Source organism: Nomascus leucogenys, chromosome 19 (genome assembly GCF_006542625.1).
Source record: "Nomascus leucogenys isolate Asia chromosome 19, Asia_NLE_v1, whole genome shotgun sequence".
Classification (NCBI taxonomy): domain Eukaryota; kingdom Metazoa; phylum Chordata; class Mammalia; order Primates; family Hylobatidae; genus Nomascus; species Nomascus leucogenys.
Window position 1 is genome coordinate 36,491,017 of NC_044399.1, and position 14,635 is coordinate 36,505,651.

General features: G+C 40.8%; 1 protein-coding gene across 1 annotated transcript in view; it reads right to left on the reverse strand.

The window, feature by feature from the left end:
• EFCAB5 (EF-hand calcium binding domain 5) overlaps positions 1-14,635 on the reverse strand; it is a 165,155-nt gene that overhangs the window by 87,376 nt on the left and 63,144 nt on the right. Inside the window, exon 7 of the mRNA XM_003277076.2 lies at positions 11,210-11,280. Coding sequence (XP_003277124.1) covers positions 11,210-11,280 — 71 coding nt within the window. The remainder of the gene's footprint in view (positions 1-11,209; positions 11,281-14,635) is intronic.

Consider the following 14,635-nt stretch of genomic DNA (forward strand, 5'->3'; position numbering starts at 1 on the left):
AGACTGGGTGATTTAAACAACAGAGATTTATTTTCTTACAGCTCTAGAGGCTGGAAAGTCCAAATCAAGGTGTCCACAGAGGCCAGACGCAGTGGCTCACGCCTGTAATCCCACAACTTTGGGAGGCTGGGGCAGGCAGATCACGAGGTCAGTGGTTCAAGACCAGACTGGCCAACATGGTGAAACCTTGTCTCTACTAAAAATACAAAAAAAAAAAAAAAATTAGCCAGGAGTGGTGGCATGCTCTTGTAATCCCAGCTACTCAGAAGGCTGAGGCAGGAGAATCACTTGAACCTGGGAGGTGGAGGTTGCAGTGAGCCAAGATTGCACCACTGCACTCCAGCCTCGGCAACAGAGCAAGACTCCATCTCAAAAAAAAAGTGCCCACAGAGTTAGTATCTGGTGAGGGTTATTGAATAAAAATTATAGAAGGCAGTTGTTTTGGACTAAGCTCCTGAACCAGGCCCAACAGACCAGACTAAAAATCAAAATGGAGTAACTCAGACTGAGGTTCCACAACACTAAACTAAAACTAAATTGTTATCTAACCTTTGGAGAAATCAGAAAATTTCGCCTCCACTGAGCAATAACAAGGCACCTTGCCCCTGCCTCCAAAATGTCAACGGAGATTGAATGGGGAACTTGGATCTTTATGCCCACCTGGCAGTAGAGAGGTGGCACTTCCCTTCTTCCACCAGCATGGTATCAGATGAAGCTTTTTAAAAGAAGATGCAAATAAGATCCCCAGTCTCATAGTGATAGATGCAGGAGAAGCTAAGGAAACCTTGCACAGGGTCTTGCCTGGGCATGCCTGCAACAGACTGGGGGTCCACATGTGCATTGGGAGAATGGGGCCGAGCCACCAATAATTCACGCCTTATGCAAGGCGAGAAGCCAGGCCTCTTCAGCTCCCATGTGGTGACCTGGTATTCAGTCTGTGAAGTGAGAGCCTGTTGGATGGACCCTCTTTTTCTTTGCGGAGAGCTTTCTTTTTGCCTAATAAATCCATCTTCACCCTTCAATGTGTCTGCGTGCCTCATTTCTCTAGTTGTGAGACAAGAACTTGGATTTCAGCTGAACTAAGGAGCAAAAAATCCTGCATCAATCGCATTATAACCAAAATGTCCAAGACAAAATAGAAGATCACATATTGTATGAGGAACTAGGAAAATCTCAACTTGAATGAGAAAAGTTAATCAGCAGATGCCAACACTGAGATGACGCAGCTGTTGGAATTATCTGAGAAGGATTTTAAAGCAGCCACTATAAAAATAATTCAACAAGCAATTATGAACATGCTTAAAATAAATTAAAACCTTAAAAGTCTCAGCAAAGAAATAAAAGACATTAAGAAAAATAAAAATTTTGAAGAATACAACTCAGGAGGCTGAGGTGGGAGGATCACATCTTTGTTTTTTTTTTTTCTTTTTCTCCCTTCCCCAAAACCACATTTCTTAAAACAACAACAACAACAACAACAACAAGGCTGGGCACAGTGGCTCACGCCTATAATCCCAGCACTTTGGGAGGCTGAAATGAGAGGATCTCTTGAGCTCAGGAGTTTCAGACTAGCCTGGGCAACATAGGGAGACCCTGTTTCTACACAAATAAAATTTAGCCTGATATGATGGTGCATGACTGTGGTCCCAGCTACTTGGGAGGCTAAAGTGGGAGGATGGCTTGGGCCTGGGAGGTTGAAGCCACAGTGAGCCGTGATCATGCCACTGCACTGCAGCCTGGGTAACAGAGCAAGACCCCGTTTGAAAAAGAACAACAACAACAAAAACTACTGAAATAAAAAGCTCAAGGTATGGGCTTAGCATCAGCGTGGAGAAGACAGAGGAAGGAATCAATGGACTTGAAGACAGAACAGTAGAATTTACCTAAACAACAGAGGAAATAACAGACCAAAAAAAAAAAAAAAAAAGAGGAAAAAAGAAATAACAGAATCTCAGAGTCTCAGCAATGCATGGGATTATAATAAAAGAGCTAACATTCACGTCTTCAGAGTTCAGAACACTAAATACAAACCAACAAGAGAAAAACAATACTTTACCTATTGAGGAAAATTAATTTGAATGAAGTGGATTTTTCATCATCAACCATGGAGATCAGAAGGAAATGATAGAACATTTTCAAGGGCTAAAATAAAAGAACTTTCAATCAAGAATTCTATATCCAGTGAAATTATCATTCAGGAATAAAGGGAAAATAAAGACATTCTCAGACAATGTAAAACTAATAGAATTTGTCTCATCTGTAGATCTGCTCTAAAAGAATGGCTAGAGGAAATTCTCTAAATAGAATGCATAAAAGAAGGAATCTTGAAACATCGGGAAGGAAGAACAATGAAAAAAGCAAAAAACACAGGTAAATACAACAGACTTTTCTTCCCATCTTGAGTTTTCTAAATGATGTTTAACAGTTGAAACAAAGTGTAACAGTGCCTGATGTGATGTATGTATGGGAAATATTTAAGACAATGATGTTTTAAGTGGCAAAGTGGAAAATGACTTAAAGGAAGGTAAGATTTCTACATTTCTCCTGAACTGGCAAAATGTCATTACCAGTAGACCCAGTAGACCTTTGTGGTACTGAAATAGTTTTGTACCTTAATTTTGGTGGTGATAACAGAAATCTACATGTGCTAAAATAACATAATACTATACACACACTTTATATCAATGTTAATTTCCTGGTTTTGATATTATACTAAAATCATGCAAAATATAACCTTTGGGGAAACTGGATGAAGGGCATATGGGACCTCTCTGTACTATCTTTGCAACTTCTTATAAATATATAATTATTTCAAAATAAAAAAATTTTAAAACATGTTTTAAAGAATATTTATTGACATAGAGAAATGATCAAGAGATGATATTAAGTGAAACAAGTAGGATATTAGGCATAACCAAAAATCTATATGGAAAAACCACAAAATTAAAACTAAAACCTTACATGTCTCGCTATGAATACAATAGACACTATAAAGCACAAGGGTCAAGACCATGATGAGCTTTGAAGTCAGGCTGACCTGAGTCTAGTCTAGCTCTGTCACTTATGTGCTGTGTGATCTCAAGGAAAGTGTTCAATCTTTTTACGTCTCATTTCCAAAATGAGCATAATAATAACTGAGTTGTGTGACAATTACACAAGAAAGTGCATGTAATAACCTCAGTACACAATATGGCACATAAAAAGGGGTAAAAAGTGTTAGCTATTATTATTATTATTATTATTTTTTATTATACTTTAGGGTTTTAGGGTACATGTGCACAATGTGCAGGTTTGTTACATATGTATCCATGTGCCATGTTGATTTCCTGCACCCATTAACTCGTCATTTAGCGTTAGGTGTATCTCCTAATGCTGTCCCTCCCCCCTCCCCCCACCCCACAACAGTCCCCAGAGTGTGATGTTCCCCTTCCTGTGTCCATGAGTTCTCATTGTTCAATTCCCACCTATGAGAGAGAACATGCGGTGTTTGGTTTTTTGTCCTTGCGATAGTTTACTGAGAATGATGTTTTCCAGTTTCATCCATGTCCCTACAAAGGACACGAACTCATCATTTATTATGGCTGCATAGTATTCCATGGTGTATATGTGCCACATTTTCTTAATCCAGTCTATCGTTGTTGGACATTTGGGTTGGTTCCAACTCTTTGCTATTGTGAATAGTGCCGCAATAAACATACGTGTGCATGTGTCTTTATAGCAGCATGATTTATAGTCCTTTGGGTATATACCCAGTAATGGGATGGCTGGGTCAAATGGTATTTCTAGTTCGAGATCCCTGAGGAATCGCCACACTGACTTCCACAATGGTTGAACTAGTTTACAGTCCCACCAACAGTGTAAAAGTGTTCCTATTTCTCCACATCCTCTCCAGCACCTGTTGTTTCCTGATTTTTTAATGATGGCCATTCTAACTGGTGTGAGATGGTATCTCACTGTGGTTTTGATTTGCATTTCTCTGATGGCCAGTGATGATGAGCATTTCTTCATGTGTTTTCTGGCTGCATAAATGTCTTCTTTTGAGAAGTGTCTGTTCATGTCCTCTGCCCACTTTTTGATGGGGTTGTTTGTTTTTTTCTTGTAAATTTGTTTGAGTTCATTGTAGATTCTGGATATTAGCCCTTCGTCAGATGAGTAGGTTGCAAAAATTTTCTCCCATTCTGTAGGTTGCCTGTTCATTCTGATGATAGTTTCTTTTGCTGTGCAGAAGCTCTTTAGTTTAATGAGATCCCATTTGTCGATTTTGGCTTTTGTTGCCATTGCTTTTGGTGTTTTAGACATGAAGTCCTTGCCCACGCCTATGTCCTGAATGGTATTGCCTAGGTTTTCTTGTAGGATTTTAATGGTTTTAGGTCTAACATATAAGTCTTTAATCCATCTTGAATTAATTTTTGTATAAGGTGTAAGGAAGGGATCCAGTTGCAGCTTTCTACATATGGCTAGCCAGTTTTCCCAGCACCATTTATTAAATAGGGAATCCTTTCCCCATTTCTTGTTTTTGTCAGGTTTGTCAAAGATCAGATAGTTGTAGCTATGCGGCATCATTTCTGAGGACTCTGTTCTGTTCCATTGATCTATGTCTCTGTTGTGGTACCAGTACTATGCTGTTTTGGTTACTGTAGCCTTGTAGTATAGTTTAAAGTCAGATAGCGTGATGCCTCCAGCTTTGTTCTTTTGGCTTAGGATTGACTTGGCGATGCGGGCTCTTTTTTGGTTCCATATGAACTTTAAAGTAGTTTTTTCCAATTCTGTGAAGAAAGTCATTGGTAGCTTGATGGGGATGGCATTGAATCTATAAATTACCTTGGGCAGTATGGCCATTTTCACGATATTGATTCTTCCAACCCATGAGCATGGAATGTTCTTCCATTTGTTTGTATCCTCTTTTATTTCATTGAGCAGTGGTTTGTAGTTCTCCTTGAAGAGGTCCTTCACATCCCTTGTAAGTTGGATTCCTAGGTATTTTATTCTCTTTGAAGCAATTGTGAATGGGAGTTCACTCATGATTTGGCTCTCTGTTTGTCTGTTATTGGTGTACAAGAATGCTTGTGATTTTTGTACATTAATTTTGTATCCTGAGACTTCGCTGAAGTTGCTAATCAGCTTAAGGAGATTTTGGGCTGAGACAATGGGGTTTTCTAGATATACAATCATGTCATCTGCAAACAGGGACAATTTGACTTCCTCTTTTCCTAATTGAATACCTTTTATTTCCTTCTCCTGCCTGATTGCTCTGGCCAGAACTTCCAGCACTATGTTGAATAGGAGCGGTGAGAGAGGGCATCCCTGTCTTGTGCCAGTTTTCAGAGGGAATGCTTCCAGTTTTTGCCCATTCAGTATGATATTGGCTGTGGGTTTGTCATAGATAGCTCTTATTATTTTGAGATACGTCCCATCAATACCTAATTTATTGAGAGTTTTTAGCATGAAGCGTTGTTGAATTTTGTCAAAGGCCTTTTCTGCATCTATTGAGATAATCATGTGGTTTTTGTCTTTGGTTCTGTTTATATGTTGGATTACATTTATTGATTTGCGTATGTTGAACCAGCCTTGCATCCCAGGGATGAAGCCCACTTGATCATGGTGGATAAGCTTTTTGATGTGCTGCTGGATTCGGTTTGCCAGTATTTTATTGAGGATTTTTGCATCAATGTTCATCAAGGATATTGGTCTGAAATTCTCTTTTTTGGTTATGTCTCTGCCAGGTTTTGGTATCAGGATGATGCTGGCTTCATAAAATGTGTTAGGGAGGATTCCCTCTTTTTCTATCGATTGGAATAGTTTCAGAAGGAATGGTACCAGTTCCTCCTTGTACCTCTGGTAGAATTCGGCTGTGAATCCATCAGGTCCTGGACTCTTTTTGGTTGGTAAGCTATTGATTATTGCCACAATTTCAGAACCTGTTATTGGTCTATTCAGAGATTCAACTTCTTCCTGGTTTAGTCTTGGGAGGGTGTATTTGTCGAGGAATTTATCCATTTCTTCTAGATTTTCTAGTTTATTTGCATAGAGGTGTTTGTAGTATTCTCTGATGGTAGATTGTATTTCTGTGGGATCGGTGGTGATATCCCCTTTTTCGTTTTTTATTGCATCTATTTGATTCTTCTCTCTTTTCTTCTTTATTAGTCTTGCTAGCGGTCCATCAATTTTGTTGATCTTTTCAAAAAACCAGCTCCTGGATTCATTAATTTTTTGAAGGGTTTTTTGTGTCTCTATTTCCTTCAGTTCTGCTCTGATTTTAGTTATTTCTAGCCTTCTGCTAGCTTTTGAATGTGTTTGCTCTTGCTTTTCTAGTTCTTTTAATTGTGATGTTAGGGAGTCAATTTTGGATCTTTCCTGCTTTCTCTTGTGGGCATTTAGTTTTATAAATTTCCCTCTACACACTGCTTTGAATGTGTCCCAGAGATTCTGGTATGTTGTGTCTTTGTTCTCGTTGGTTTCAAAGAACATCTTTATTTCTGCCTTCATTTCATTATGTACCCAATAGTCATTCAGGAGCAGGTTGTTCAGTTTCCATGTAGTAGAGCGGTTTTGAGTGAGTTTCTTAATCCTGAGTTCTAGTTTGATTGCACTGTGGTCTGAGAGACAGTTTGTTATAATTTCTGTTCTTTTACATTTGCTGAGGAGAGCTTTACTTCCAACTATGTGGTCAATTTTGGAATAGGTGTGGTGTGGTGCTGAAAAAAATGTATATTCTGTTGACTTGGGGTGGAGAGTTCTGTAGATGTCTATTAGGTCCACTTTATGTAGAGCTGAGTTCAATTCCTGGATATCCTTGTTAACTTTCTGTCTCGTTGATCTGTCTAATGCTGACAGTGGGGTGTTAAAATCTCCCATTATTATTGTATGGGAGTTTAAGTCCCTTTGTAGGTCACTCAGGACTTGCTTTATGAATCTGGGTGCTCCTGTGTTGGGTGCATATGTATTTAGGATAGTTAGCTCTTCTTGTTGAATTGATCCCTTTACCATTATGTAATGGCCTTCTTTGTCTCTTTTGATCTTTGTTGGTTTAAAGTCTATTTTATCAGAGACTAGGATTGCAACCCCTGCCTTTTTTTGTTTTCCAGTTGCTTGATAGATCTTCCTCCATCCCTTTATTTTGAGTCTATGTGTGTCTCTGCACGTGAGATGGGTTTCCTGAATACAGCACACTGATGGGTCCTGACTCCTTATCCAGTTTGCCAGTCTGTGTCTTTTGATTGGAGCATTTAGCCCATTTACATTTAACGTTAATATTGTTATGTGTGAATCTGATCCTGTCATTATGATGTTAGTTGGTTATTTTGCTTGTTAGTTGCTATAGTTTCTTCCTAGTCTCGATGGTCTTTACAATTTGGCATGTTTTTGCAGTGGCTGGTACCGGTTGTTCCTTTCCATGTTTAGTGCTTCCTTCAGGAGCTCTTTTAGGGCAGGCCTGGTGGTGACAAAATCACTCAGCGTTTGCTTGTCTGTAAAGTGTTTTATTTCTCCTTCACTTATGAAGCTTAGTTTGGCGGGATAGGAGATTCTGGGTTGAAAATTCTTTTCTTTAAGAATGTTGAATATCGGCCCCCACTCTCTTCTGGCTTGTAGAGTTTCTGCAGAGAGATCAGCTGTTAGTCTGATGGGCTTCCCTTTGTGGGTAACCCGACCTTTCTCTCTGGCTGCCCTTAACATTTTTTCTTTCATTTCAACTTTGGTGAATCTGACAATAATGTGTCTTGGAGTTGCCCTTCTCGAGGAGTATCTTTGTGGCGTTCTCTGTATTTCCTGAATCTGAATGCTGGCCTGCCTTGCTAGATTGGGGAAGTTCTCCTGGATAATATCTTGCAGAGTGTTTTCCAACTTGGTTCCATTCTCCCCATCATTTTCAGGTACACCAATCAGACGTACGTTTGGTCTTTTCACATAGTCCCAAATTTCTTGGAGGCTTTGTTCATTTCTTTTTATCCTTTTTTCTCTAAACTTCCCTTCTCTCTTCATTTCATTCATTTCATCTTCCATCAGCAATACCCTTTCTTCCAGTTGATCGCATCTGCTACTGAGGCTTCTGCAATCTTCGCGTAGTTCTCGAAACTTGGCTTTCAGCTCCATCAGCTCCTTGAAGCCCTTCTCTCCATTGGTTATTCTAGTTATCCATTCTTCTAATTTTTTTTTCAAAGTTTTTAACTTCTTTGCTGTTGTTTTGAATTTCCTCTCGTAGCTCAGAGTAGTTTGATTGTCTGAAGCCTTCTTCTCTCAACTCATCAAAGTCATCCTCCATCCAGCTTTGTTCCGTTGCTGGTGAGGAACTGCGTTCCTTTGGAGGAGGAGAGATGCTCTGTTTTTTAGAGTTTCCAGTTTTTTTGGTCTGTTTTTTCCCCATCTTTGTGGTTTTATCTACTTTTTGTCTTTGATGATGGTGACGTACAGATGGGTTTTTGGTGTGGATGTCCTTTCTGTTTGTTAGTTTTCCTTCTACCAGACAGGACCCTCAGCTGCAGGTCTGTTGGAGTTTACTAGAGGTGCACTCCAGACCCTGTTTGGCTGGATGTCAGCAGCGGTGGCTGCAGAACAGCGGATTTTCGTGAGACCACAAATTCAGCTGTCTGATAGTTCCTCTGAAAGTTTTGTCTCAGAGAAGTACCGGGTTGAATGAGGTGTCAGTCTGTCCCTACTGGGGGGGTGCCTCCCAGTTAGGCTGCTCAGGGGTGAGGGACCCACTTTAGGAGGCAGTCTGACCGTTCTCAGATTTCCAGCTGCATGCTGGGAGAACCACTACTCTCTTCAAAGCTGTCAGTCAGACAGGGACATTTAAGTCTGTGGAAGTTCTTGCAGAGTTTTTGTTTGTCTGTGCCCTGCCCCCAGAGGTGGAGCCTACAGAGGCAGGCAGGCCTCCTTGAGCTGTGGTGGGCTCCACCCAGTTCGAGCTTCCTGGCTGCTTTGTTTACCTAAGCAAGCCTGGGCAATGGCGGGCGCCCCTCCCCCAGCCTCGCTGCCGCCTCGCAGCTTGATCTCAGACTGCTGTGCTAGCAATTAGCGAGACTCCGTGGGCATAGGACCCTCCGAGCCAGGTGCGGGACACAATCTCCTAGTGTGCCGTTTTCCAGGCCCGTTGGAAAAGCGCAGTATTAGGATGGGACTGACCTGATATTCCAGGTGCCGTCTGCTTCCCCTTTCTTTGACTAGGAAAGGGAACTCCCTGACCCCTTGCGCTTCCCGAGTGAGGCAATGCCTCGCCCTGCTTCAGCTCGCGCACAGTGCACTTCACCGACTGTCCTGCACCCACTGTTAGGCACTCCCTAGTGAGATGAAACCGGTACCTCAAGCAGAAATGCAGAAATCACCCGTCTTCTGTGTCGCTGGGGCTGGGAGCTGGAGACCGGAGCTGTTCCTATTCGGCCATCTTGGCTCCACCCCTTTTTTTTTCAGCTATTATTATTATACAAAAAATAGTGTTAACAGTGGCTTTTATTGGTGGTAAATTGTGGATTTAAAATTTTTTACTTCTTTACATTTTTATGTCTTTAAATTTCTATAATGAACTTATATTATCTTTTATGGAGACATAATTCACATATCATAAAATTAATATATTTTATAATTGTTTTTAGACATGAGGGTCTCACTGTGTTGCCCAGGTTGGTCCCAAACTCCTGGCCTTAAGCAATCCTCTTGCTTCAGCCTCCCTAGTCATTGGCGTAAGCCACCGCATCCAGCCTACTTTTATAATGAAAAAAATAGGAAAATGTTGTAACTTGCGCACTTTTAGGGAAACTAATATAAGGCAAATAGGCAAGTACCACTGAACATCAGTCCCTTGCAAAGAAATATGTTATGTTTATTACTGTATTAAAGAGATGAAGCTTTGACTTTTCATGAACAATTTTAATACTACCATTTGTTCCTCTGTGTATTTTTCTTCCAGTAGCTTGTCTCATTTGTATCTGTGGAATTTTAATTTATGGAAGTGACTGAGTGATGACATGGAGAGGCTAATGCCACTGAAAAAAAATTTTTATTACTTAAGACTTCCGAGTGAAGAAAGCATACTACACCATGCAGGGCCACAGGGGAAGCACCAGGTTTGGGTCAGGAGGCAGAACAGAAAGGAGCAAAGGGACAGCCTAAGCCAGAATCCTTACTGGAGTTTCCAGAAATGTAAGCCACGACAGATTAAACAGTTGAGGATTGGCTGGTTTGAATAATTCTGGCAGACTCTGAGGCACAAGGGCTATCTCTGGTTGTCTGGTACCTGGTCCTGGGTTGATTTAGAGCAGGAGAAATATCAGCTCAGTGTGTGAGAATTAGTAAGGAGATGGTTCATAGTATGGGTTCTGGATCACAGGGGAATAATAAACAACTTTGGCCATTAGTTTGGCCTTGTGAGTAATGGATAACAAATAGACAAACACAGAATCTAAGAAAACACAGTTAGAACATAACTGAGGTAGAATTTGCCAAATTCTTATCTATACAATAATTTTTAAAAGAATTCCAGAAATCCCTCATACAGAACTTTGGAACTGTATATAGTGCATAATCTTCACTTTCAGTTGTGCAAAGATGTATGAAAAGAGAAACAGAAAGTTACCTTGACTCATCAGAGAAAAACAAGGGGAAATGGAGAAACATGAAAAAAATACATAAGTAGGCTGTGGAAGACTTAGGACTCTGGTACCATTAAATTGCTTATTTCACTTATTCTATTACAATAGAATCATACTTTTTCATATGCAATATTATGTAGATTTTGAAACCAAACTGACTGAATACAAATTTCCCCAGTTTTACTAATTGTTAAGCAGTGTGCAAGTTATTTAACCTTTCTACATCTTGGTGTCTTCATCTGTAAAAGCAGAGGAAAGTGTTGCTGAGAGGGTTAACCAAGTTCATGTATGATACCTGGCCCATAGGAAAGGTTTTGTAAGTTTTAGATCTCATTATTGTTTGAATAACCAGATTTCACTGAATATAAGATGCTGGTTTTTCTTGATCTTACCAGAAGGTATCAGTGGAAGTTTTTTATACTCTCACATCATGCGTGATACTGATTGAAAGAAATTGTAAAATTTCAGAGGAGTTGAAATATTTTAAAGTACATATTTTAGAATGTATAAAATAAGTTTTGTGCTTTCATTTAATACTAATTTAATGATGTGTGACAGCCACCAACAGACAATTGAGACTGGCAAAATAATTCAATTCAAACATTAAATAATGTAACTCTTACTTCTGTAAATTCCATTTTGTTCAATCTTGGTTCTGTTGAGTCAGTAATATCCAGTTGTTTGCAGTGTGATCCTATTTATGGAATGAAGATTGTTTGCTAGTTAGTTTGGTTGTAATATACATTTGATATTTATACTATAGTGCTTTAAAAGAACATAAAATTATTTATTAGCTAATGTCTATCTATAATTACAACAAGGTGAATTACATATAGTTGGGTAACATACCAAATACTACAAAATTATTACTTTTCCTGGCTGAGCAAGCAAACCAAATACTAAAAAAAAAAGAGCCTATATTTTTAATGTCTGGATTGGGATAAAGCAGAAATAAATATGCACATCAATAGTATAAAAGGCTACAAAAACATCTCTGTTGATTTATGCTAGCAGGTCCTAAAACAAAACACTTCTGCAAGCTTTCTTTTTAAAAACTTTATTTTGTCTTTAATGTTTCTTAAATAACGCATAAAAATGTTCTTTTCATTAACAAATTCAAATAATACAAAAATATAAGCAACAAAACATGAATATCTTCCTTTTTCTCTACTTCCCATCAGCACTCTCACTCCTCTCTGCCCCAGAGGTAACCACTGTCAACAATTTATCATCCTTCCAGCAACCTTTCTATGCATTTCTGTATGTGTACAAATGCATATATATATATGTACCTTTTGTTTTTCTATTTATAAATATGATCATTTTGATGTGCAACTTGCTTTTTCATTTACCACTCATAGTAGCTTTTTTTTCAAATAGGATCTGGGGCTCAGGGAAAGTTTGTAATGTATATATAGATTGGGAGTCATCAGCTGCAGTCATGGACTTGAATAAGAAAACCCAGAGAATGTGTATAGTGTGTATAGTGACAAGAAAGCCTAAAAGGAAACTCTGGAAAACAAAATTTAAGGTGTGAGCAAAAGAAGAGTCAAGAAACAAAAACACTAAAAGGTGATCAAAAATAGAAGAAAAAAATCAAGAGAACGATATCACAAAAACCAAGAAAAAAGAGTTTCATAAATTAAAGTGATCAGTAATGATGAATATAACAGTTAGTTCAAATACAGATTTTTAAACCTTCATTTGATATGACAATTTATGTAATCCTTATTGACCTTACAAGAGAAAAATACATAAATTGTATGAAAGCTCATGATGAAAGAACTATACACTGGCTTCCTCTCCTACTTCTAATAGTAACTCTTCCTGCCTATCATGGGTTGGCACAAGGGCATAGAAAAGATTTTTCAATCACTCTTGAATTTGGTAAGTGCTAATTATGAGATATCAGTTATTGTGGCCATAGGAGGACTATATAAATTTTCATATAAACGTATGCATTAGATGCAGACATTTCCATCCCAGACCTTCCCCCAAGCTCCAGATGATTATGCAAATGTAACAGTTGCTATTAAGTATACCTGTCTGTCTGTCTCTGACTGGAGTTTGAGCAACTTAAGGGTAGGAAACATGTCTTGTCAGTCCTCTTTGCATTCTCTAACTCATTACAGTATCTGGAACTAAGTGAGAGCTCAATGAATATTGACCGAATGAATAGTACAGAAAATAAATACTGTAGTATAGGAGGTGAGAGAAGAAACAATCACTGTCAATTGGAATGCTCTGGAATTTCTGTAATTTTATCAGGACCCCAAATTGAGTTCTCTTAACTCACTCCTTCTGTACCCTCATTCAAAAATAAATGAAGTTATTTCAATGATTTTTTGAAACAAGAGTAAAGGATGAGCTGACTGAAGAATTACGGTTTTTGGAAAATGTGAGAACAGGTAGAAGGAGAAAAGGTTGTCAGTAAGGCCCAAATCATGCCTGGAGATTAGTGATCAGGAAGACGGGAAGCATATTTTATTTTTAAAAGTGACAACAGACTTCAGACAGTGTATTGTTGTGAATGTAACAAAAGTAGTCAAATAATCAATTGGAAAAAAATCTACTGGATATTAATTATGTAAATCTCAAAACCCAAACTCTCGTTCCTATGGGACAAGTGAGGTTTTTTTTTTTCCCCACCTAATTTCATATAGGGAAATCTTTCTGAAAACAAAAGCATCATAATCTGTGACTCTCCATAGGGGTGGTGCTGTCCTCCTTTCCTCCCAGGGAGCATGGTGGAAATATTTGGGTGAGTTTTTATTGCCACAGTGATGAGGAATAGGAGCAGAGGCAGAACTCATGTAATTCCTGCACAATAGACTTTCCCCCTTCTGCAGGACATTCAAGTAGATGAAAAACCTGATTATAATAATTTTGAACCTAGAACCCAACTCTATTTTACATATAAATGCAGAATATAATTTTGCTGTGGAATTTTCCAAGAATATAACTTCTATGAAAATTTGAGGGAGAATTATACTTTAATTCTGGAACTTTGCCAAGAGTTGTTCACCATTTCAGGACTTGTGTAACAGGGAGTAATATAAATTGTATCTCTCTCCTTCCTTCCTTCCTTCCTTCCTTCCTTCCTTCCTTCCTTCCTTCCTCCCTTCCTCCTTCCTTCCCTCCCTCCCTCCCTCCCTCCTTCCTTCCTTCCTTCCTTCCTTCCTTCTTTCTTTCTTTTCCCTCTGTGGCCCAGGCTGCATGTAATCTACTCGGCTCGCTGCTGCCCCGCACCGCGGACTGCCTGGGACTGCCAGCGCTCGCCAGCCTGCTTTTCCTCCTTTGGCTGCAGGCGCGGTTTCGCCATGTTGGCCACGCTGCTCTCCGGCTCCTGATCCCGAGTGCTCTGCCCGCCTCGGCCTCCCGAAGTGCTGGGACTGCGGGCGGAGTCTCGCTCACTCGGTGCTCCGTGTGGCCCGGGCTGGAGTGCGGTGGCCGTGGTCTTGGCTCGCAGCAGCCTCCGCCTCCCAACCGCCTGCCTTGGCCTACCAGGGTGCTGGGATTGCAGCCCCTGCCCGGCCGCCGCCCCGTCTGGGAGGTGAGGAGCGCCTCTGCCCGGCCACCCATCATCTGGGAGGTGAGGAGCGCCTCTGCCCGGCCACCCATCGTCTGGGAGGTGAGGAGCGCCTCTGCCGGGCCACCCATCGTCTGGGAGGTGAGGAGCGACTCTGCCCGGCCGCCCCGTCTGGGAAGAAGTGAGGAGCGCCTCTGCCCGGCCGCCCCGTCCGTGAAGAAGTGAGGAGCGCCTCTGCCCGGCCGCCCCGTCCGGGAAGAAGTGAGGAGCGCCTCTGCCCGGCCGCCCCGTCCGGGAAGAAGTGAGGAGCGCCTCTGCCCGGCCGCCCCGTCCGGGAAGAATTGAGGAGCGCCTCTGCCCGGCTGCCTTGTCTGGGAAGTGGGAAGTGAGGGGCGCCTCTGCCCGGCCACCCATGGTCTGGGAAGTGAGGGGCGCCTCTGCCCGGCCACCCATCGTCTGGGAAGTGAGGGGCGCCTCTGCCCGGCCACCCATCGTCTGGGAAGTGAGGGGCGCCTCTGCC